At 36.9% G+C, this 23837-nt stretch overlaps 4 protein-coding genes and 2 pseudogenes across 10 annotated transcripts; 4 read left to right on the top strand and 2 right to left on the bottom strand.

Annotated features, from left to right (window-relative positions):
• The first annotated feature begins 817 nt into the window (after window positions 1–817).
• LOC106365258 lies at window positions 818–3596 on the top strand (annotated as a pseudogene).
• A 217-nt stretch (window positions 3597–3813) lies between these two features.
• On the top strand, window positions 3814–4524 carry LOC111200905 (annotated as a pseudogene).
• A 45-nt stretch (window positions 4525–4569) lies between these two features.
• On the bottom strand, window positions 4570–5710 carry LOC106365257 (H/ACA ribonucleoprotein complex subunit 3-like protein). 3 transcript variants are annotated; one of them, XM_048739677.1, is made up of 4 exons: window positions 5590–5710; window positions 5413–5497; window positions 4826–4868; window positions 4570–4746 (listed from the first exon to the last, which is right to left on the bottom strand). In XM_048739677.1, the coding sequence occupies exons 2-4, from the start codon at window positions 5464–5466 to the stop codon at window positions 4649–4651; spliced, it is 195 nt and encodes a 64-aa protein (XP_048595634.1). In that variant the 5' UTR covers window positions 5467–5497; window positions 5590–5710; the 3' UTR covers window positions 4570–4648. The 3 variants fall into 3 exon arrangements, with proteins under 3 accessions (XP_048595634.1, XP_048595636.1, XP_048595635.1); XM_048739679.1 differs by having other exon boundaries at window positions 5413–5514; window positions 5590–5647; XM_048739678.1 differs by having other exon boundaries at window positions 5413–5502; window positions 5590–5640.
• A 1624-nt stretch (window positions 5711–7334) lies between these two features.
• LOC106365252 (rab GTPase-activating protein 22-like) lies at window positions 7335–9996 on the top strand. Of its 3 annotated transcripts, none has more exons than XM_013804701.3 (12): window positions 7335–7513; window positions 7648–7817; window positions 7884–7979; window positions 8071–8174; window positions 8268–8467; window positions 8544–8666; window positions 8755–8843; window positions 8924–9029; window positions 9107–9204; window positions 9278–9529; window positions 9601–9684; window positions 9754–9996. In XM_013804701.3, the coding sequence occupies exons 2-12, from the start codon at window positions 7707–7709 to the stop codon at window positions 9766–9768; spliced, it is 1278 nt and encodes a 425-aa protein (XP_013660155.1). In that variant the 5' UTR covers window positions 7335–7513; window positions 7648–7706; the 3' UTR covers window positions 9769–9996. The 3 variants fall into 3 exon arrangements, with proteins under 3 accessions (XP_013660155.1, XP_013660156.1, XP_013660154.1); XM_013804702.3 differs by having other exon boundaries at window positions 7379–7513; window positions 7684–7817; XM_013804700.3 differs by having other exon boundaries at window positions 7392–7513; window positions 7630–7817.
• A 7382-nt stretch (window positions 9997–17378) lies between these two features.
• LOC106365251 (CRIB domain-containing protein RIC6) lies at window positions 17379–19685 on the top strand. Of its 3 annotated transcripts, XM_048739675.1 has the most exons (4): window positions 17379–18039; window positions 18118–18487; window positions 18690–18805; window positions 18899–19685. In XM_048739675.1, the coding sequence occupies exons 2-4, from the start codon at window positions 18415–18417 to the stop codon at window positions 19343–19345; spliced, it is 636 nt and encodes a 211-aa protein (XP_048595632.1). In that variant the 5' UTR covers window positions 17379–18039; window positions 18118–18414; the 3' UTR covers window positions 19346–19685. The 3 variants fall into 3 exon arrangements, with proteins under 3 accessions (XP_048595632.1, XP_048595631.1, XP_048595630.1); XM_048739674.1 differs by having other exon boundaries at window positions 17379–18487; XM_048739673.1 differs by lacking the exons at window positions 17379–18039; window positions 18118–18487 and having other exon boundaries at window positions 18587–18805.
• A 129-nt stretch (window positions 19686–19814) lies between these two features.
• Window positions 19815–22071, bottom strand: LOC106365250 (myb family transcription factor PHL4-like). Its single transcript, XM_048739672.1, has 9 exons — window positions 22044–22071; window positions 21950–22007; window positions 21391–21766; window positions 21103–21301; window positions 20924–21000; window positions 20791–20830; window positions 20536–20593; window positions 20387–20456; window positions 19815–20278 (listed from the first exon to the last, which is right to left on the bottom strand). Exons 3-9 carry the CDS (start codon window positions 21754–21756, stop codon window positions 20093–20095), a joined length of 996 nt encoding a protein of 331 aa, XP_048595629.1. The 5' UTR covers window positions 21757–21766; window positions 21950–22007; window positions 22044–22071; the 3' UTR covers window positions 19815–20092.
• Window positions 22072–23837: the final 1766 nt, after the last annotated feature.

Raw genomic sequence — 23837 nt, 5'->3', positions numbered from 1 at the left:
TTCTCCGACTAGACTTTTTGGAACGTTTTCGAAATCAGTGAAGAAAGGGTTGTCTCTGCTCTGCCTACCGCCACGAGTCCATCTGCCGCATGCATGATGCGTTAGGCCATGAGCTGCCGAGCCTCTTTTTTTCCTATGGACTTTTATGTTGTTGAACTTTGCGGTTTGCCCTACTTTTTTTTGTTAGTTTGCGCTTTGTTTTTTTTTTGGCATTTTCTTTGTTTCTTTGTACATTGCCCTAGCCTTTTGGCTTTTAATAAATCAAAATGACAAAATAAAGTGCAAACTTTTAATTTACTGTTTTATATTAAAAAACCTATTTTATATATGAGAATTTTATAAATGCTGTTTAATTCTAGAGACTGAGGTCATTCTATAAGACTCAGTCAGTCAGGTCTAATGCTACTGTTTTTTCAAAAAAAAATTAATCTGCATATTTCATATTTTCGTGACTCGAAACATGATTTTCTAGTATATAAATACTAATGGACTCTTGACGAAACCAATGGATCAAAGCGGATTACACCATTATATACGAGGCTAATGGCCCAAAAGAAAAAGAGGCGAGCTGTATATATTTTGTTTGGAAACAAGACTTGCTATATTATATTTCTGGACTCCCATTCATCTCGTCCTTGTTATCACCAGAGGGAATATAGCTATCAGTGTTACCAAACATGTGTCTAAAATGAAATCGGCCTGAATGAGAAACCCCAGAGAGGGTTTACCGACCAAATGCATCTCTCAGGGGCTTTAACTAATTAAGGCAACAATCCTTTCTTCTCTTCTTCTGGTTTGTTTCTCAAGCAAAAAAAAATAAAAAATATATATTTTCCTTTTATTCCAAGCAATAATAACAACTAGAAGAGATATGTTCTTCTCTTTTCCAATTCTTGTCGGGGCTGCTTGCAGGTAGGAAGGTGGTCTGTGTTGTTCGAGTTAGATCACTACGAGAGGAATGGCGAGTAGAAAGCTGATTCGAGATTTACTCATCACAAAACAGCCTCTCTTCCTCCAGCTGGCCCCGTCAACGGGTCCGTTCCCCTTTATCTACTGATTTTACGAAACGGGCTGATTCGATTTGGTAATTTTATTGTAGAGAGTAGGCACAAGGCTAGGGTTTATGCCAGCCAATGGGTTTCAACGCCGCCAGTTCAGTGTTTTCAGCGACTTGACCAAGAAAATTAGAGGGGAAGCTGAAAGGTATGGTATAGTCAGTCGACTTTGTTGTTATTTTTTTTTTTTTTTTTTTTTGGGTGATTCTAATATGTTTTGTTTGTTGTTGCAGCAATCCTGAATTTCAAAGAACAGTGAAGGAGATTAAAGAGAAGGCACAAGAGCTTAACGGTGTCAAAGAGGACCTCAAAGTTAGGTAATTATACAACTGCACTTTGTTACTTACATTCTATTTCAAAAGGAAGGCTTAGGATGAGATGACATCGAATAATGCAGAACAAAAGAAAAGACTGAGCAGCTTTATAAGCAAGTTGATGGTGTCTGGACTGAGGCTGAATCTGTCGCCAAAATGGTACTAGATCCTTTCTCCATAGATTTAAAAAAAAAAATCATTTGCCAAGATTTCCTCAGCTGGGTTGTGTCTTTTTTGCATATGTGGTTTTGTGTATATTAAGAATCATTTTGCTGTATCTGTATGTGTAATGTACATTGTTAAAAGGCTTCTTACGAAATAGAGCTTTGGCGGTACAGGTGTCTTCAAGTGTGAAAGACAAGTTCTCCGCGGCCACAGAGGAGGTTTTGCTTTAAGCCCACCGCTCTTTTTTAGTTCTTTCAGTCGTTAATTTCGGTTATGGATTTGTTCTGGTCAGGTCAAGGAGTCATTCAAGCTCGGTAAGGAGGAGTCAGCGGGCACAGGAACCTCTACAGAGGAAGATCACCAGCAGCAGCAGCAAACTGGCACTACTGAGGGAGTTCAAAATACATTATTTGAAAAATTCAAGTCAAGCATGTCTTCTCCCCTTGACTTAGCGAGGAAGGGACTTGACATTGTCAAGGATGAATTGCGAGGAGGCTCGTCTAGAAAAAAGCACCTGGAATACACTCCTCCCCCGCCATTTACTGGTGTGAGAAGTACAAGAACGGATCTGGTTGTTACTCCAACAAAACAGTCCAAGTTGCAACAAAAGTGGGAATCTTTAAGAGAAAAGGTAAGCGACCAGACCCTCTTTGTCTCGCCCCATACTTTGTAAAGGCTCTTCTTAACTTTTGAATTTGGGTTTTAGATGCAAGCTCATCCTGCTTTTAAACGTCTGAGTGGGATGAGTGAACCTGTTGTCAACAAGAGCCAAGAGGTAATGAATGAACGATTTTTCTCTTGTTTACTGATATTTCATTCAAAGATAATCTTTATCTTTGCAATAATCTCTTTGATGATACTTGTAGATTGCAGAAGATGTTGTGGAAAGATGGGAAACCAGTGACAACCCCATTGTTCACAAAATTCAGGAGTATGCTCTAATTGCTCCCTTATTAACACTTCCTTTAAAAATAAACATACTTACAACAACTCATATGTGTGTTTGGCAGCTTAAATGAGGCAGTGTTTAACGAGACAGATTCTGGATCAACTTACAAAGAGATACGCCGCCGAGATCCGTAAGTTGTAGAGTCTGTGATTAGTTGGTTTGAGAATTTGCCCAGTATATATAATGATAATTATTATCTGTTACATGGTCAGATCCTTCTCCTTGCCGGACTTTGCTGCAGAAGTTCATGAAGCCATCAGACCAGTCTTGAGTGCATATAGCAAGGTGAATCTCTGGTTCATCTTCGATATTTGTTTGCCTCTAATGAATTTTTCCCATCAATCATACAGGGAGATGCTGAGGCATTGAACAAGTATTGCAGCACGGAAGTGATTGAACGGTGCACGGCAGAGCGCGCAGCTTTAAAAAGCCATGGTCTCTTTTTCGATCACAAGGTAAAAGGATTGTTTTGTTTAAACCTTTGGTTCACACCCACGAGAAATCCCATGGCTTCATTTTTTTGTGTGCGCTTCAGATTCTACATATATCGGAAGTAGAAGTGGAAGAGACAAAGATGATGGGAACTACTCCCATAATCATCGTCAGGGTAAAATAATATTTCCATTATGTTTAGCTGAGATTTTGCATTTTGATGGATTGTATCATGATCATCATATTTGATCACAGTTCCAAACGCAAGAAATCTTCTGTGTTCGTGACAAGAATGGCAAAATCAAAGAAGGAGGCCAGGTTAATAAAAAACTATGGAACCAATAATCAGAAACATATATAATCTAACAGTGCTCTAAGAATGTGTGGTTATTTATTTGGATGTAGGACACGATACACTCGGTGTACTACAAGTGGGCAATGCAACAAGTGGAGGCAGGGGAAGAATCTATGTATCCTATTTGGAGGCTCAGGGATGTACATAAACTTGGTGCTGCTCAGGCTCTCATTTAAAATCTTGGTTTTTTTTAAGAAAAAAAAACTTAAAGCTAAGCCCTCTTTATATCTCTGCAATTTACCATTTAGAGAATTATTTACTCAGGAGGAATTGGGTTCCTATGTTTTGACACATATTTGGTTAAAGAAGGTTCTTAGATTTTGTCAGTCCTAATGGAGCTAAAACACTACAAAATAAGTAACATTTACAATTGGTAATGAATTGTCAATTTGTCATCAATAGTATTTTTTAAAGAATTCGTTTGAAAAAAAAAAAACTATTTTGATCACTTATTTGTTTGCGACTTATTATGATTCGCTTCCCACTTTTACATAATTTTCATGTAACCAAAAATGGTAGGTACCCTCTCAAAGTTAGATGAAGAACAAACACAATCTTACAAATGTGTATAATACACATTAAGCAGCAGATGTTACTAAGTTTAAACCAGGAGTGGCGTAGAGATTAAGCAGCAAATGGAATATTTTTGGGTTACTTTTTGTCTTCCTAGCGTCCGAACTAAGCTCAAACACAACCTTTGTATATAATCTCCTCTCTTATGATTTACTCTTTCATGAGTTTTTGAGCTTCTTCTGAATCTCAAGTACCATCTTGCAGACATGTCTTGCCTGAGAATTAAGCTTTGCCCAGTCAAAAGAGTTTGGAAGAGTTTAACCACCAAATTCCACAAGCTCCGGAGATCCAAAAACCAAACTCCAAACCCGGTACGGTGCATCAGCTTCAGCCAAGCGCTGTTCAGGGAAGAACCTTATCCGACTAAAGAGAGGTTGCTTGTTCAAGAAGAAACGCAAATCTGTTGTATACGTCCATAAGCTCTTCAGAGAACCAATCTGGATTCCAGCAAAACAGTGGAAACCGGAGAAAGAATTGGTACGAGAGAACGGAATAGACGTGAGAGCCCAAGAGTTCATCAACAGAATGAAAGCAGGGATGATCGCTGCTGCACGGAACTCATAAGCAGACTTGATAACTAGTAGTAATTACTTTCTTCTTGTGTATAGATACTCTTTGATTTTTATATTATCAATGTTTGATACTCTTTGAAAATAAATAAATATTGATTTCTCCACGAAACTTAATAAACTGCTCTTTAACTCGCTACTATTTGGAGACGTAAAATGATGGTTTCATAATTTCATTAATAGACAACATAGCCAGTAACAAAAAAAGGAAAAAAAACAAGAGAAGCTAAGCCTTTTCAGTACTTGACAGGTGCGCCCTGGATCGGCAGGAGACCAAAACGCTTCTTCAACAAAACTCTCTCCTTCGAATATTTATCATCAGGGGAGAACCGGGCTGCAATTAGCACAACAACACAATTGGTTTTTAATAACTCAAAAAGATTTCTTATAAAAACAGAAGATTGTAGACTCACCTGGATGGGCAGATTCAGTTGCTGACCCGAGCGGTGATTCCTTCTGCACAAATTTAATTTGATTCATGTTTATAGGCAAATAAAGTAGTAATAATAATATTAACACAGTTTGTACTAACAGTGAGCAAAGGAAAAAACAAATGCTGAGGTTGTTTAAACTAAGATGTTAATCATAAAACAATCAAAACCAAGCTCAATGTGTGTACTAAGAGAACTTTTATATGCTAAAGGTTAAAGTCTTAACAGGCAAAACCAAGCTCAAATATGTCTGAATGAATTTCCAAGCTCAAATTCAATTTCCAAACCAAGCTCAAACAGGTTAAGTTTAAACAGGCAAAACCAAGCTGCTAATGAAAGATCAAGCAAACAAAACCCAGAGCTTAAGCCACTGGGTAAGTAACACAGAACTCCCGGAGTCAGCTAAAAAAATTAAAATTAACTTATAAGAAATCAGTAGCTGCCCCTCAGTTAATTACATTATTACAATCTCTAACAAAAAAAAGATACAGAGATTTTGTGTCGGAATATACAAAGATAAGTAAGCATAATACCAAATAGAGAGAAGATTAGAAAGTCCAAAAGGGTACCTTAGTGGTGTAAACCTTCTCACCCTTCTCGTTGATATAGCACTGAAGATACATGTTCGTCCTCCTTTGATTTCAATGATAATCTCTGTGCTAACAAGAAAACTAACATCAGAGAATAAAGCAAAGAGAACAAAATGGTCAAGGCGATTGAGATTCACAAAACAAGATGGGACGTACCTCAGAGATGTTTCCTGCCGAGAATGCGATTAGGGTTTACAGGGAGCAGAGAAAAGGGGTTTACCGTCAATGATGTATATAAAGTTCTCGAGTTAAAATAAAATGGGCTTTGGATAAGCCCGATAAGACTGATTTTGAAGAGCCCAGTTATTGCAGGTGGGTCTGTCACGTGCACCCAATTTCACCGATTGGTGTTAGTGATTCGGAAAATCAACGACTGGTTTATGTTCGAAACTATGCTACGCGGAAACCCCGGACCTAGCGCCTAACAAAAAAATTGGGAATTACGCGGAGATTAATCGGAACTTCGTTTTATAATTTTTATATAGTTTTTATAGATATATGTTAGATATTTTAAGAATAACAATATGATTCTTAATTGCCCAGTGGGTAGCAGGCTTTATCCATGTCCAATATACCCAGATTCAAGATCAGGAATGGTTTTATTAGTTGTTTTTAATTTTAACGTATTAATAAGGATAGAATAGACATTTCGTATTCATCTTCTTTCTCAATATCTCCGACCCAAACCCTAACAATGGCGGCCACTTCTTTTTTTTTCGTTATTTCCATTGTTTTCTTCCGTTTTCCTTTGCATATATAGGTACAATTATTAGATATACTAAAGAACCTTCGATTTTTAAGTTTAAATGAACAAAATCTGGAGTTTTTTAAGATCCCCGAGTTTTTGTCCGATTAAGACCAAATCGCGGCGGCCGGAGACCGACGAACGATTTTCCAGAGACTAAGCGGTCCTGGGCGCCGTGTTTTTGAACAGAGGTTTTTACTTACTTCATTTATATGAATATACAAAGTTATATTGAATGAAGTTGTCATCGCACATGTCTTTTTTAGATTCTGAGATTGGATCTAGTGGACTCAATTGAATAAGTTAATTATGATATTACAAACTATCAATCAAATAAATGGTTAATAAGTTGATTAGGGACAAAAATCTCATTTATATTAGACGTAAATCGAGATTAAAAGGTTACAAATGAGAAATAAGTTTGATTTTGAATTGAGTTAGCTATATAATGAATATCGAGGTCGCTCAGTTTTCTTCTTTAAAGAAATCTTGCATGAAAAAAAAAACCCGTTCATTTGGTTCGGTTATTTCATGTTGGGTTGGGATATTTTAGTTTTTTTGAAAAACCAAAATTTTTATTGCTGAAGTTTATTGTACGTAAAAATTTACAATTAACTTAACTAGTTTTTTAAATTTTTAATAGGTTAGACGATTAATAGGTTTTGAAACAAAACATTGAAAATAGAAAGATACTAATCTAATTGTTTTTTTTTTGATAAAGTAATATAATTCTTGTTTTGAGAATTTGGATGTAACTTTTGTTGACGCGTGAAACAAAAAGGTGGACATGCATTTTAAGTAAATAACAAATCACTTTGTATGAGACTATATGTATATTATTTGATCTTGAGTCATGTACGATATTAATATAAATATTTTGAATAAAATAAGATAAATAAAATAGAAATATATGCTTAAGTATACATATGCTCAGTTATTTTCAGAAATTCGTTGACTTTGGATATTATCCATTCAAATTTGAATATTCAATTTTTCCTAACTCGATATATGTTCGGATATTTGTTTCTTTGGTTCGGGTTTGGATTCGGATTCGGATTCGGAATCGGGTATGCCTATTACCTTAGCAGACGGGTAAATGATATTTGACGTAAGAAAAAAAAAAAAGTTGAATATCAGGCCCACCAAAGGGCCAGGGTGGAAGAGAATCATGAATGAGCTGACCAAAATAGAAATGGATCCGTTAAAATTAAAACAGAAGCGGAAATCACAAAATGAAGGGAGTTCTAGAAATAGAAAGGGAGATGGGAAGAAGAGGAAGAAGACGGAGACATGTGTCTGAAGAGAGTCCGGCTCTTTAGGATCTCAATAATTCGAGTACGTTTTATTTAAAATATTTCGGATTATGGATTCGCTGAAAATGATGTTCTGATGCTGATGATGATGATGTTGGGATTTTAAGAGTATTGTTATTGATTCATGTCCGTTCATAGACATGGTTCTTTGTGTAGTTTCATATTGGTTTGGTTTGGTTTGAGACAAAAAAGAAAGTAGAGAGGATTGGAATTGGATGTTTTGCTGTGCATTTATGTGGAAATCCGGAGGAGAAGATTTGCAAGGTTTCTATCCTGTTCGTCCTGAATGTCAATCTGATGTTCCCAGGACCCGCTTCAAATCAAGGGTATATTATTTGTTCCACTTAGATATGTATGAACTATGAATGATCCATGATCTCTCTCTATCTCAGGCTGGAAAGACACTGAGTGCTAGAAGATGGCACGCTGCCTTTACTGAAGATGGCCATTTGGATATGGAAAAAGTTCTCAGACGTATTCAGCGTGGAGTCTGTCTTCTTCCTCTTCTCTAATATTTCCCTTGTTGTTGTTGTTGTTGTTGCTGCTCATTCACTCACTCACTTCTTCTTTCTCTTTCAGGGCATTCATCCCTCCATCAAAGGCGCTGTTTGGGAGTTTTTGTCTGGATGCTACGATCCTGACAGCACTTTTGATGAAAGGACCAAGCTCAGGGATCTAAGAAGGTACTAATGTAGACTCATAAGGCACTCTCTACTCAAAAAGTTTATGTAGATTCATCCAGTCACCTCATGGGATGACTAACCTTTTGATATTAGGGAGCAGTACGGTTCATGGAAAGAAGAATGTAAGAATATGGTTCCTGTCGTTGGTAGCGGCAAGTACATCACAATGGCTGTCGTTTCAGAAAATGGCCAACCCATAGAAGACTCCTCTGTTGAAAATCAAGGATGGATCGTGAAAACCGCTGTTACAGACGATAGGACGCTCCAATGGATGCTCTCACTGCATCAGATCGGTATTGCCATCCATTGCTTGTATAACTTTTAAAGCCATCAGTGTGTTACGCAGACCTAATGTTGTTGTTGTTGCAGGCCTTGACGTTGCTAGAACAGATCGGTATCTTTCCTTCTACGAGAATGATATCAATCAATCAAAACTATGGGATGTTCTTGCCATATATACTTGGTTGAATCTTGATATCGGTTATGTTCAGGGTTAGTCTCTACTTGCTCAGTCAAACGATTTTACATATTTGTAAATAAATAAATAAAAGGGATCCAATGTTTGTTGCTACTCATGTAGGAATGAATGACATATGTTCTCCAATGATCATCCTCTTTGAGGATGAAGCTGATGCTTTCTGGTGCTTTGAGCGTGTAATGAGAAGACTGGTAAGAAGAATCTCTTGGCACACATGACTTGTCATGTTCACCAGAGACTGTTTGTTTATTGATTTCTTGGAATTTCTCAGAGAGAGAATTTCAGGGCAACCGCAACATCAATGGGTGTCCAGACACAGCTAGGTGTGCTCTCACAGGTCATTAAAACGGTTGATCCTCGGCTCCATCAACATCTAGGTAAGATATAAAAGAGTGTTGGTCCCACTTTTCTTGTTTGGTTGGTTGGTGAGCTAAAGCCTTGTGTCACGTAACAGAGGATCTGGATGGTGGCGAGTATTTGTTTGCTATAAGGATGTTGATGGTCCTTTTCAGGAGAGAATTCTCCTTCCTCGACGCTTTGTACCTTTGGGAGGTAACAACTAACAACACTGCTTTTCTCTTTATCCATTTGGTTTCTGCTTTGTGTTGAGAATAACTGGTTACAGCTGATGTGGGCAATGGAGTATAATCCAAACATGTTTGCAACATACGAGGAGCTTGAAAACCGAAACAACAACAACGCAGCAGACGACCCCAAGTTACTAAAACGTTATGGCAAGTTTGAGAGGAAATACGTGAACAGCGGAAACAACGAGCGACATAGCAATACCATTGCTGTTTTCGTGGTCGCTAGCGTTCTTCAGACAAAGAACAAACGTCTCTTGAAGGAAGCTAAGGGCTTAGACGACGTTGTTCAGGTCACACACACTCTCTCTCTTTCTCTCTTTTCCCTCTCAAAGCACTTTAAAGTCATGTTGGGGTTATGCAGATACTAGGAGACATCGCGGGTAATCTTGACGCCAAAAAAGCGTGTAAAGAAGCGTTGAAGATCCATGAAAAGTTCCTCAAAAAGGTCTCTTTCTATCATTTTTTTCTAACTTCTTGAAGGTATAATAATTAATAATGGTTATGTATCTGGCAGGCTAATAGGCAATGAAGATTTGCTTCCACTTTATATAGATACCACACAGAGATATTTTCTCATATATTTTTTGGTTTAACGGGAAAGTTGTTCATCGCCTGCTGGATGAAAAAGATCTCATGATTCGTTTCTTCTTTTATTTGTTCATTTTCTTATAATTATGTTAAATAAATGGGTATGCATTGTTGATGAAACTGTGCGCCTTTTGAGTTCTAAGGATAAATAACTTTTCAATTTGCTTTGCTTTGCTTTGAAAAAAATATGGATATCTGATTTTTTGGGTTCCAGAAAATTTATAAATATTTACAGGTATCTCATCGACTTTGTTCAATACAAATATATCTAAAAGAACTATACAAGTTTGTTTAAAAAAATATTTTCATTTGCATAATATAAAATAAAAGTAATGATTAGTAAAACTATATATTCCATAAATTAAAAAAAAAATTAGAAAATGATATTTTATAGAATTTAGTTTTATAAATAAAGTTAAATATTAAAATAAAAATTATTTATTTAATTGTAGATATATATCTATTTTGTATAAAATTCGGAGTGGAGCGAATATTCAATTCTAAACTTTTTTAGTACTTGTGATTTTCTTCATTTTTAACGGATATTGATTTTTAATATTTGTTTTGCTCTGAAAACTTAAAAATATTCAGATTTTTGGATTGAATCGAAACAAATAATAAATCAAATCAAAATTAACGGATTTAATGTTCAGCCCTACAACTATCATTAGATTTTATGTGCATATTTTAAAATTAAAAATGATTAAAATATTAACAGAAAAATAAACGGGAAAGAGGTGGAGAAGAGTGAATTGCCATGATCAAAAAGAAGACCATAGACCTCCCCTGCTATCAATTCAATTTTGAATTACCAAATCAATGCCTCTTGGATCGTTTATGAACCCGTGGTAGACTTAGATTGTGTTTAGGGGACAAAATAGCTGAGAATATGTTTTGTTGGAAGGGATGTCGTAGAAGCCTCTCAGCATTAAATGTTGAGATGGTGGCTCTTCTCCAAAATAGAAGAATATATTTTCAATCATTGATTAGCCCAACTTCCAAGCTGACTTAGAGGACATCGTACAACTTAAGAGTGTTTTCTAGAATTCTAGCTTATATAAATCCCTCGTTACCTGAACGTTTGTGTTGATTCGCTTGCTAAAAGCACACATGTACAAAGCTCTTATTATTCAGTATAATCAGTTGATAATAACATTTTCTAGAAATTCGCAATAACTAATAACGAGCAAGCTTGAATGTACGAGAGTTTTTGTTGATAATTTTGAATGTACGAAGGTTTGTATTAAGATTTATATATAAAAAACTTCATCCGCGTTTCAACAAAACTATACGTGAAATATATTTTTATTTGAAACTAATTTCAAAATTTTAATTTGCATGTAAACATGCATTTTCAGGTGTAAATTTTAAGAAAACTTACATTAATGATCATGACTGTTATGATCTGTGACATTCAACAGCTGGTTAGTCGTATTATGCTGGGAACCGGTTTGGTTAAATTTAATGTGACTGGTACAAGAGGCAATTGACGATAACCGGTGAGGTTGTTAGAGTTAGTTGGTTCAGCATGTACCGGGTCTTGGTCTACTTAAGTGATTGAGAAAGAGAGAGCTAATTATCCGTAACAGAATAGAACTAGAGAAAGATCAGAGAGAGAAGAAGAAAGAAGATCATCGAGAGCTAGAATTGTATCTTTGATTCTTTGTTCATTGGGTTGATCTTTGTATTTCTCTTGGTGACTGATTCTAGTGGAGAGTTGCTTGTACCGTCAAGCCCCAGATGTACCGGATCCATATCGGATCCCGAACTGGGTAACCAAACGTGTGTGTCTCTTTCTTTACTTGCTTATACGAACGAGTGATCGGTGAGCTGAGAGGTAGAGTAGATACGAACGTGAGAAGCGAAGGTTGATTCGAGACGTAGATCTATCGATTGATTCATCACAAAGTGGTATCAGAGCGCCAGGTTCGTGGTTGCGATGAAGGAATCAATGACGAAGGTCAAGATTGCGTGTTTCGATGGGCAAGGCGATTTCTCGATGTGGAAGAAACGGATGTTAGCTCATCTATCGATTCTTGGTTTGAAAGACGCGTTGACAGAAGCTCAGTCAACATCAGATTATGGGATTGAGATCAAGAAAGATGAAGCTGAGGAAGACTTCAAGGAGCGGATCAAGAAGAATCAGCTTGAGAAGTTAGAGAAAGCCGAAAAGGCGATGAACATGATCATCTTGAATCTCGGTGATCATGTGCTGCGGAAGCTTGAGGATTGTACAACAGCAGCAGCCATATGGACTGCACTCGAAAGGTTGTATAATTCTAATACCTTACCTAATAGAATTCATCTGCAACATAAGTTCTATACTTTCAAAATGGTTGAGTCAAAATCAATTGATGAGAACATAGATGATTTCTTGAAATTAGTTTCCGGGTTAAGCAGTGTAAATGTCTCTGTTTCAGAGGAGGTACAAGCTATCTTGCTGCTGAGTTCGTTGCTGTCTCAATACAATCAACTGAAGGAGACCCTGAAGTATAGCAGAGATACTCTGACCATCGAAGATGTCACGAACGCAGCTAAATCTAAGGAGATAGAACTAAAGGAGGTGAAAGACTCCAATCTCTCACAGAGGTCCGGTGAAGCGTATATGACTCGAGGAAGACAAGAAAAAAGGGAGAACTTTAGGGGCAAGAACTCAAACAACAAGTCCAGATCACGATCGAGATCGAAGGTGACGTGTTGGTACTGCAAGAAAGAAGGTCACATGAAGAAAGACTGCTATGCTAGGAAGAAGAGAATGGAGAATGAAGACGATGGGGAAGCAGCGGTTATGGTTGATAAACTGCTGGAGATAGATGCACTTGCCATCTCTGATCAAGACCCAAAAGATAATTGGGTGATAGACTCCGGATGTTCCTATCATATGACCGCCAGACGGGAATGGTTCAGTGAGTTCAGAGAAGTAACTGGAGGACAGGTCCTGCTTGCAGATGACAGAGCAGTGTCGGTTCAAGGAATTGGTACCATTCGCATAAAGGCAGAGGGAGGAACCGTTAATCGTCTCTCAAATGTGAGGTATGTTCCTAATCTAAAATGGAACCTTATCTCTGTGAGCTCGCTTGATGTGCAGGGGTTCAAGCAAGAAGGAGGTGATGGGAAGACTCGGTTCTACAAAAATGACAAAGTAGCACTACAGGGCACGTTGTGTGGGAGTCTATACCTGTTGGATGGAGGCACAGTGTCATCATCAGCATGCACAGCAGTGTCCAAGGATGATACGGCATTATGGCACAGCCGTCTTGCTCACACAAGCATGAAGAACATTAAAGTGTTAGTGGAGAAGGGAATACTAGAGAAGAAAAAGATAAGTGACATGGAATTCTGCGAGAGCTGTGTCATGGGAAAGAATAAAAGGCTCAGCTTTAACGTAGGTAAGCACAACACTGTTGAAGTGCTCAGGTACGTACATGCTGATCTTTGGGGCTCTCCAAATGTTCATTTATCGATCTCTAGGAAACAATACTTCATGTCCATAATAGATGATTATACTAGGAAGGTCTGGATCTATTTTCTAGCTACTAAGGATGAAGCATTTAGTAAGTTTTGTGAATGGAAGACCTTAGTAGAGAACCAAGTAAACCGGAAAGTTAAATGCCTTAGGACTGATAATGGTTTAGAGTTCTGTAACATTGCATTTGATAATTTCTGTAAATTGCATGGCATTGAGAGGCATAGGACTTGTTCATACACTCCGCAACAGAATGGTGTTGCAGAGCGTATGAACAGGACTATCATGGAGAAAGTTCGTTGTCTTTTGAGTGAATCAGGTCTCGAGGAAAGATTTTGGGCGGAGGCAGCAGCAACGTCTGTCTACATCATAAATAGAACTCCTTCGTCATCTAACGACTTCAACATACCGGAAGAGTTATGGCTTGGCAAAGTTCCAGGATATAGGCATCTCAGAAGGTTCGGGGCCGTAGTCTATGTTCATGTAGATCAAGGGAAGCTCAAGCCAAGGGCACTGAGAGGAGTCTTTATTGGCTATCCTACTGGAGTTAAAGGCTACAAGGTCTGGTTACTTGAAGCAAAGAAGGTGGTGATCAGCAGGAATGCTGTGTTCCGGGAGGATCTTATGTACAAGAACTTGGATAGAGATTGCGAAGAAGCATCAGGGTCAGTACGGTCCGGGACTAATGGTTCTGTGGAAAGTTCAGTTGAGGTTAGCGGAAGCTCAGAGACACAAGCAGAGTGTCAGACAGGAGGTGGAGCAAAGCAACAAGAGTCAGAGACAACTGAAAATACTGAGGAAGAAACAGAAGACTTGAGCAATTATCAGCTTGCAAGAGATCGTATCCGGCGACAAATTGTGAAGCCGGCGAGGTTCACTGAGGAGTCGGAGGTAGCGTTTGCTTTGTCAGTATCGGAGGAGATAGATTGTGAAGAGCCAAGAAGCTATGATGAGGCTATAAGAAGCAAAGACGCAAAGAAATGGAATGCTGGGATGGATGATGAGATGAGTTCATTGGAGAAAAACAAAACTTGGAATTTGGTGGATCTTCCAAATGGATATACAAATACAAGCCGGGAATACCTGGAGTTGAAGACCCTAGACACAAGTCAAGGTTAGTTGCGAAAGGTTATTCCCAAAAGGAAGGGATTGACTATCAGGAAATCTTTTCGCCGGTCGTTAAACATGTATCTATCAGACTTATGCTGTCTATGGTGGTTGATAAAGATTTGGAGTTAGAGCAGCTGGACGTGAAGACAGCGTTCTTACACGGTGAAATAGAAGAAGACATCTATATGGAGCAGCCGCAGGGTTATGAGGTTGCTGGTAAAGAAGATAAAGTCTGCAAGTTGGTGAAATCGTTGTATGGGCTTAAACAAGCTCCACGACAATGGAACAAATGTTTCGATCATTGCATGATCAAGCATGGTTTTAACAAAAGCGAATTCGACTTGTGCGTCTACTATAAGAGGCTGGAGGAAGGAGAGTATATCTACTTGCTTTTGTATGTGGATGACATGCTACTGGTGTCGAAAGAAGTAGCGGAGATTAATAAAGTCAAGAAGATGTTGAGTAGTGAATTTGACATGAAAGACTTGGGTCCAGCGAGTAGAATCTTGGGTATGGATATAGAGAGAGACAGAGCAGGTGGAGTTTTGCGTCTGTCTCAGTCAAAATATATCAAGAAGGTTCTACAAGTCTTTCGTATGGATCAAGCTCACTCAGTGTCAACACCGCTGGGTGCTCATTTCAAACTGGTATCAGTTAAAGAAGATGATCATAGTGTTGGTACGGAGGAGGAATATCCTTATTCGAATGCGGTGGGTAGCATTATGTATGCTATGATAGGCACACGACCTGATCTGGCTTTTGGTGTGGGAGTAGTGAGTCGGTTCATGAGTCGTCCAGACTCTACACATTGGGCAGCAGTGCAGTGGGTTCTGCGTTACTTGGCGAAGACTCAAGACATCGGGTTAGTGTTCAAGAAACAGAGCAGCGACAGAAGCTTCAAGGTAGAGGGTTATTCAGATTCAGATTTTGGTGGTGATCTCGATAAGAGGAGATCAACTACAGGTTATGTTTTCAAGGTAGGAGGTAACACGGTCAGTTGGAAGTCAGGGCTTCAACAAGTGGTGGCCTTATCAACAACAGAAGCTGAATATATTTCGTTGGTAGAAGCGATCAAAGAAGGTTTGTGGCTAAGAGGGTTAACAGAGGAACTGGGTTATAAACAGGAAGAAGTAAGTGTGGGGTGTGATTCTCAAAGCGCGATTTGTCTTACAAAGAACAATGTGTTCCATGACAGAACGAAGCACGTGGTAGTTTCAAAGCATGTTGCATTGAAGATGAGTTTCGTGAGGGAGATGATTGATATTGGAGAAGTGAAGATTCAGAAGGTATCAACCAAGAAGAATCCTGCAGACATGTTAACCAAAGTGATTCCGTGTTTGAAGTTTGAACAAGCTCTTGATGAGCTTGGAATAGCCAAGTGCTAAGGAGATTGGCTATGCTTGACGGTATGAGGGATTAGCTTAAGACTGTTGATGTCAAGGTGGAGATTTGTTATGATCTGTGACATTCAACAGCTGGTTAGTCATATTAAGCTGGGAACCGGTTTGGTTAAGTTTAATATGACTGGTACAAGAGGCAATTGACGATAACCGGTGAGGTTGTTAGAGTTAGTTGGTTCAGCATGTACCGGGTCTTGGTCTACTTAAGTGATTGAGAAAGAGAGAGCTAATTATCCGTAACAGAATAGAACTAGAGAAAGATCAGAGAGAGAAGAAGAAAGAAGATCATTGAGAGCTAGAATTGTATCTTTGATTCTTTGTTCATTGGGTTGATCTTTGTATTTCTCTTGGTGACTGATTCTAGTGGAGAGTTGCTTGTACCGTCAAGCCCCAGATGTACCGGATCCATATCGGATCCCGAACTGGGTAACCAAACGTGTGTGTCTCTTTCTTTACTTGCTTATACGAACGAGTGATCGGTGAGCTGAGAGGTAGAGTAGATACGAACGTGAGAAGCGAAGGTTGATTCGAGACGTAGATCTATCGATTGATTCATCACAATGACCAAACTAGGACTGATCGACACATGCAGTTTTGATTTTACAAAAGTGTGACTAATAATGTTGACTGGAGCCGATGTGAGAATTTTGTAGTTTAATGACAAGGTTTTAGTTTTTCAATTTTTTATAGAATTCTTTTAGTCGTCAAAGATTTCTTTTAGATAATTTAGTTGCTTATAACAAATTATTATCCTTAGATATTTAGTCTTGATATTAAATTTACCTTTAATTAGTATATTAGATTTATAATGGTTTAAATACTGTTATATATTTTGTAGGACCATTTCAAATTTAAATGATAACTTTCTAATAGTAGATAAAAATATGACTTTAAATTAATAGAGTAAATATCACAACATTAAAAAAACATTTGTTATATAGTTAATATCTTTTTTTTTTGGTAAAAATGTTAAGTAATAATTATTCCACACTTGAAGTAACAAGTATAGTTAATATCATAAATACATACATTGTTCTTGTTAATCATTTCGGTCAATACTCCTCCGTTCGGGAATAGTTGACGTTCTAGTGATTCTTTTTTGTGTCAATATACTTGATGTTTACGGAGTCCAAAGCGAACAATGACAGAGTTGATGTTTCTACCTTTGTAATATTAACATGACTTTTAGCATCTTTATGACTAAATAACTAATTTAAAACAATTGAAAATGTTAAAATAGAAATTGTATCAGTTTTTTTAATGTTTGTGTAAAGCTGGAAACCGTCAAATAAAAAAAGTACAGAGGGAGTATTAATTTTTAACACATTTGAGGTGAATAAAATTGTATTTACGATTATAAGATGAAATTTGATCTAGCCTAAATGGCCAATCGACAAAAAAAAAAAAAGATTATAAGATGAAATAAAATTGTGTTTGCGATTATCCATTGGATGGTACAAAACTCATAGTTCTATATACAAATTCAAAATTTTCTCATGTCGGGGCTATGTATAATCGTTTTTTTCTTTTAAACACAACTTTTTTCTTTTAGAACTGACGTTTCCCCATCTTTCTTTTTATTAGAGTAAATTTTTTTACCAAACTCCTCTCCATGTGAAATATTTTTTCTTGTTCCAAAGTCAGAGAACACTGGTGTTTTCTGACTGTTTATAGTAATGGTTCATCGGAAGATACAATGATCACTCCGATGAAATTAAGGTTGTGAAGTGGAGCACTCAACGTCACAATATATAATGACTATTTCCAAGTTTAAATATTCGAATGATGCAATATTTTTCCATAAAGTTATTCGCGAGTGTTTTTTTTGCTAATCACAGTTTCGACATTTTATCAAACTATTCTAAGTTTATATCTCTATCTTTAATTTTGTTTTGCTTTTAAAATTTTCAAAAAGACTGGCACATTGTATATCTAATATGTTGTGTTAAAAAAGGTTACGAATTCTAAATTTGACTAATTCTGAAAGTAATAATTAAAAGGAAAAATATTGACCATCAGAATAACTGGAATATTGGTTAACACAAACATTTCCAATCGTTTTTTTACCGTATCACCTTTATACTCTCTCCACCATTATTCTTCAAACAATCATTTTCTTTAGTTGCCTTCGATTTTTTTTCCTTTTTCATTTCTTCGTTTGCTGAACCTTTGTTCCTTGTTTCTTTTATCCTGAAATTTGAGGACTTTTAGGTGAATTTATATCTGCTAAAAAAAGGTGAATTTTTAGATATTTTTATTTTTTATCAAACCATTTCTTGTTTTGTTTTTAATTATTTGGTTCTTTTTAATATAGGATAACCCGCTATCAGGATAAACCTACAAGTTTCTGGGATGCAATTTTCTTTCTTAAGTTTGATGATCTTTCATACGATAGTTTTCCTCGTTATTTGATTGCCGCCAACTATTGTGTTCTGGAAAGTGATGAGCATTTCAAAAATCAGCATTTTGCGATTGTAAAATCCTTGTTTTTGCATGCAATAATTTCTTTGATTTTGTCTTCTTGATTTTTTCATTTCTTTTTCCATTACTAGCATTTTTTTTCCTTCATTTTCTTATGTAAACAAAAAGAAAATACCCGACTTCAAGATCTATGCAATTTACAATGTCAAGCTCAAGTATGAAAAGCCTATTGAAAGGCCTCCGGTACATTTCTCAAGTATTTGGTAATTAACTTCGTCCTCTTTCGATGTTTACATACTATGTTGCTGAATCGTAAACAATGATTACTCTAGACAATATATCACGTAGAAGAAAGTTTGCATGCATTGTACGTGTTGATGAATAATATTGCCATAGTAATCAATATATACATTCAATTGATACTTATTTTTGGGAGTATTATATTGGTTATTAAATTTATGATAGAAAGTGGAAAAGAAGAAGAAGAAGAGATAGAGATAGGGAATCCAACGGACGTAAAGCATGTCGCCCATATTGGTTGGGATGGACCATCCGCTACTCCTGCCTCCGCACCAAGCTGGGTAAGTACTTTACCTATAAAGCATGCCTAGCAAGCAAGGGGTAATTTATTTGGTTTAATGTGGTGTGTGTATTTATATTTATATGTTTGAAAGATGAACGAGTTCAAAGATGGTGCTGGATTAGAATCTGAACAAGGAGGCGGAGAAGATGATTCCTCCGCGAGATGTATGTCGGAATGTGGCGGTCGGACCAGAGATTTACCAAAATTACCAAAATCTACGAGGAAAGCAGCTTCCGAGAAAGGTTCTCCAACAAGAGAAATATCATCGGACAAAACTAAACGTCGGTCGTCGAAAAAAGGAACAACATCATCGTCAAGAAGACCAAAGGAAGTGTCTGAACCAAACGAGTTTTCTTCGTGGTCTAGTCCAGGAACAGGAAGTTTACCAGAAGTTCCGAAGAAATCAAGGAGGAAGAAGAAGACGAAGGAAACTGGAGGAGGTTCAACTAGATCGATCGGAAGATCTGACGTGGATAACATGTCTGAAACTGGTTCTGTGAGATCTATGCCTCAATTCGACAACAGAGATGACTTTTGAAAAGGAGAGACAGAAGAAGAGTCTTTCCTGCTTGGCTAATTAATTATCACTGAACATAACCAATATTAGATTTGTTTTTAGTCTCAGTCTTGTACTATTCTCTTTCACTTTAATTACAACAATGCTCTTTTTGTTCTTCTATATAACTGAAGAACGTGAACCTCCTAACAAGCAGATTGGAAGGTACTATGATTTTTTTTTGGTTAAGATGGGGCAATATTGTAACAGAAGATTCCTTGTTACAATAGGCACAAAACATGTTTGTTTGATACTGACGTGACACATGAAACTCAGATAAATGTTAAAACAGATACTCAATTCTCTGAAAGCATTTGTGCTTACTTGCGTCAATGCCCATGGTATCTTCTTTTCATCTTGTTTTTCAAATTATGTTATGTTACTTCTCCAACTAGAACATCCCGTAAAAACTTATAATTTGAAGTTTAAAGTTAAAAGGGGTCTCTCCAAATAACAGCATAAACACTAAATCTAGAATCAGCATTCAGATTACATCCCAGAGATAGGAAAAACTCTACAAAAATTCATTGCTCTTTATTTCTGTTTATTCCTAGTGAGCTGAGAATCAGAAAATAATAGTTTTACTAAACAGAAGAAGAAAAAAACTGAGAGAAAAGGCCCTAAGAACTAAAAAGACAGAAAGCTCCTACTCTAATAAGTCAAACTCTTCAACTTCACCAACATACCGTTTCACTTTTATAGATATGTCATCCCAAGAAACCTCTCCTTTCATTCATTGTTTCTCGGACGCTTTGGTCGTGGAGAATCTGCCTCCTCTGAACAGCTTTCAGGCGTTGTTTTCTCACTTGCTTTGTCTTCTTGGTCCGGTTTGCAAAAATCCATATTTTGCTTTTCAAACATCATGAGCAGGACCTTTCCCTGTTCTTCTATCCGAAGTTGCATCTTTCTTTGAACCTGAAACCACATCAAAACAACCCATTTTATTACTGTTTGCAACTTCAAGGATTGCCACCGAATACAAACAAAGGTAAAGGATGCATATGTTTTCAATCGTTGTTGTACCTCGAGCTGCTCATGAAGTTGCTTCTGAACTTCCATCTGAATACGCAGCGCCTCAGTTATATCTATCCCACTGCAAAATCAATAATATGCCAATTTGTTTATAGACAGGAATCTGGTTAGAAAAGGTCACTTGTTTACCAAACCCTCACCGTTTCGTATCAAGAGATGTAACATGCTCAAGCGGTGTCAACTTCGTCTCTTGCGAGCCTGATAAAACCGTCAGACAAGATAATCTTAAAAGTCAGTAATTTGTGGAGCCTGTAACCGACATATCAAGATAGATAAACAAAAAGAAAGAGACAAGTAGTAGATGTAAGTTAACACCATACAATACTTTCCTCATCATGAGGAAGATAGAAGCATATGAATACTAATCATAAGGGGATGGGGGTCATTTTTTATACCTTGTGATGGTTCTGGTACATATCTAGCTGTCCTATATTTCTGCAATTTGTAAAACAAAAATATATGTTGGCTTTTACTATCAGTGGAATTAACATGAAACAATCACTAGGAAGAAAGAAAGAAAAAGTAAACCTGTAAATGACTTTTGACATGATAAATAGTCAAGCCTTGGACTTTCATATGCTTCAGCACGGCCTTGGGTTTTGCGTCTGCGTTAAAGAAGACACTGAATCAGCAAAAACACTGTTTCAAAGTCGAAAAAAGATCTCAAAAACACAAGAAAACAAAAAGAACTGAGGGAAGATGATCACTGTTCATGCCACCAAGGTGGTTAACAGCCTCAACAAAAGCTTCATGAAGTTCAGGGGTCCAACGCATACGTCCCTTAGCTGCAGCACTGGTGTTGTCGTTGCTGTTTGAGGATACTGTCCTAACAAGAGGTGGCAATTCAACACAAGGAGAAGGCGGCTGCTGCAGGGGAACTTGGGGTTGCATAGTTGATTCATGGACCTGAAACAATATGCTACTTTAAAAAAAAAAAAAAAAACACTCACACACAATTTATTTGTGAGAGGTCAATAAAAGTAGAAAACACAAACAAGCTTGGAAGCTGAGGTAGAACTTGTGTCAAGGATAAGATCGTTCCAGTAAGGAGACATGATAGGATTCTCATCAGATGGCAGGATGCCACCATCCTCCTCCTCCATTTGAATGGGTGAAAAGTCCAAAGGCAAATCAAGAAGGTGGTGATCCCAGTCCAAAATCTCAGGGATGAAAGGTGTGTCAGTGCTTCCGATGTGTTGTTGTTCATGAGACACCATGGAAGCAGCAGCAGCGTTAGGGAGATCGTTAGAATAAATGTGACCAGCTGCTTCGGAGAGCAAATGATTGTGTTGTTGTGAATTGAAGGGAATGTCTGGTGGTGGTATCGAAGAAGAAGTGTGTGCAAGGTTGCGAGTCTCCATTGATGATAATCTGTGCAAGGCACAAAGTTAGAAGATGCCAATATATATAATAAACTAACACGTGTCAACAACAGACAGATAGTAAGAAATGAAGCACAAACTACAAACGTTATAAAGGTGGCTAATCATCATCATCCTCACACACTATCCAAAACCAAATTCGAATCTAAATTCACATTATCAAAATTCTCACCTACAAATTCAGGATAAACCGAAGGATTTTCCAACCGGTATTGGCGGGAAATCGGGCGGCTCTCTCTCTCTCTCTCTCTCTCTCTCTCTCTCTCTCTCTCTCTCTACTTCTTAGCGTTTTTTCTTTTTAATCTGTGATTATGGTGGCGGGCGGTGGCGGAGTTAAAAAAGAAAGAAGAAGAGATGGTCACTGATCACACGCAGAGAACGGCGCGTGCAACGTTTTTTAATACGGGACCTACTAATCTTCCTACGTGGAATGTTCTGAATGGGCGAATAACTTGTCTGGTGGGCCTTCACATGGGCTTTTCTCGCTTTTTTTTTTTGCATTGCTAAGCCCAAAATATTTATTTATAATATTGTTTTTCTTTTTCGTTTTCTTTCTCATAAAAACCAGATTTTTATCTTTTTTTTTTTTTGAATACAAAACCAGATTTTTATCAATAATTTAATTTAAGTGTAAATTAATCATTTGGGATAGTGTGCAGAGATCATTGAAAATCCAGTTACAGATGGGATTTTTCTGTTGACAAAGACAATCAATCAGTCACATTACAACTTTCTTTTAGGCTTTAAGCTAGTAGAGACTGAAATTATGTTTAGAGAAATTTCGAAATTAGAAACAATAACCATAAAATTTAACCATAATTGGTGAAATAACCATAAGAACAGAGAGGTTCTAAATTATTGTGTATATGCCCTTAGTAATTTGAGCCACATCTTTTTCTTCTATCTCACTCTTTTAGTTTAAAATTTTGTTACAAAATTATTGATCCCTCACCATTTATTTATTTTTAATCACTTTAATAAATTTGTTACAATGAAATGATGATGTTGAAAAAATAATACATTTTCAAAATTTTGTTTTGTTTAAAATGGATATATATTTCTCAAAAATATATAATTTGCTTTAAGATAAAGAAAAAAGTGTCGTAATCTATTCTATATATTGTATAGAATAAAATATTTTTAAGTATTTGTACTATGAACAAAACTTTCTAATCTAGACATCTTAAATATTTATATAATATAATTCAGTTTTAATGAAGAACATGTATGTAACATATATATTTACTTTGATGGTCTAATATATATTATAATTTTATAGTCATTTTGTTACATGTTTGTGGTTATTTTTTTATATTTTTTTGGCATCAATGTTTGTGGTTATTGATTAAGTAACAATTGGTATTTAGTTTAAAGCTAAGGAATTTTAGTTTCTTAAGGGATCTCAAGAAAAGTTGCTAGCTAATGATCTTGTGCATGTTTATCTTCTATTGCATCACTCAAATTGTATGCACACGAATAAACAACTCAATGTCCCGTCTTCCATTAGTTCCCGCTTCATTTTAACTGGTACACAGGCCTGGCCCTGTAATTTTTTTTAAAAAAAGGCTGAAAGCACACAGAAAAAAAGGTTGTCATGGAGGCTTGAGCTTGTTATCTTTGAGAAAAAAAAAACAGTAACTTAACCATCTGACCTACTGATAGTATTTAAAAAATTGGCCGAAATTGTTTTCTTCACATTAATGGCCGGAAGCAAATGCTTGTGCCCTTCTACCCATGGCCGCTACTGCTGGTACATGGTACAATGCCATACGATGCATCACTAGCTGTTTCTCAGCAAAGGCACACAGTGTCTTGTTCGTTTACTATGACTGGCCCACAAGGCACTGGGATCTTGCATCTCAAAGCTGTTCGAAATGGAGGTAAATATTTTTACATGTTTTTCTTAACATTTGGGTTCCCAGAGCTCATCATTACACAAAGAATATGCAAAAAAAAAAAGCAAAAAAAATTACATTTACAATAAACTTTAAGATGAAATTTTCCCTACGTAGAGACACTATTATTCTGGATCAACAATCTCTTAATTGGTAAAATCTTGC

The sequence above is a fragment of the Brassica napus genome, chromosome A9 (assembly GCF_020379485.1).
Source record: "Brassica napus cultivar Da-Ae chromosome A9, Da-Ae, whole genome shotgun sequence".
Taxonomy (NCBI): Eukaryota; Viridiplantae; Streptophyta; class Magnoliopsida; order Brassicales; family Brassicaceae; genus Brassica; species Brassica napus.
This window is presented reverse-complemented; position numbering and strand designations above follow the sequence as displayed.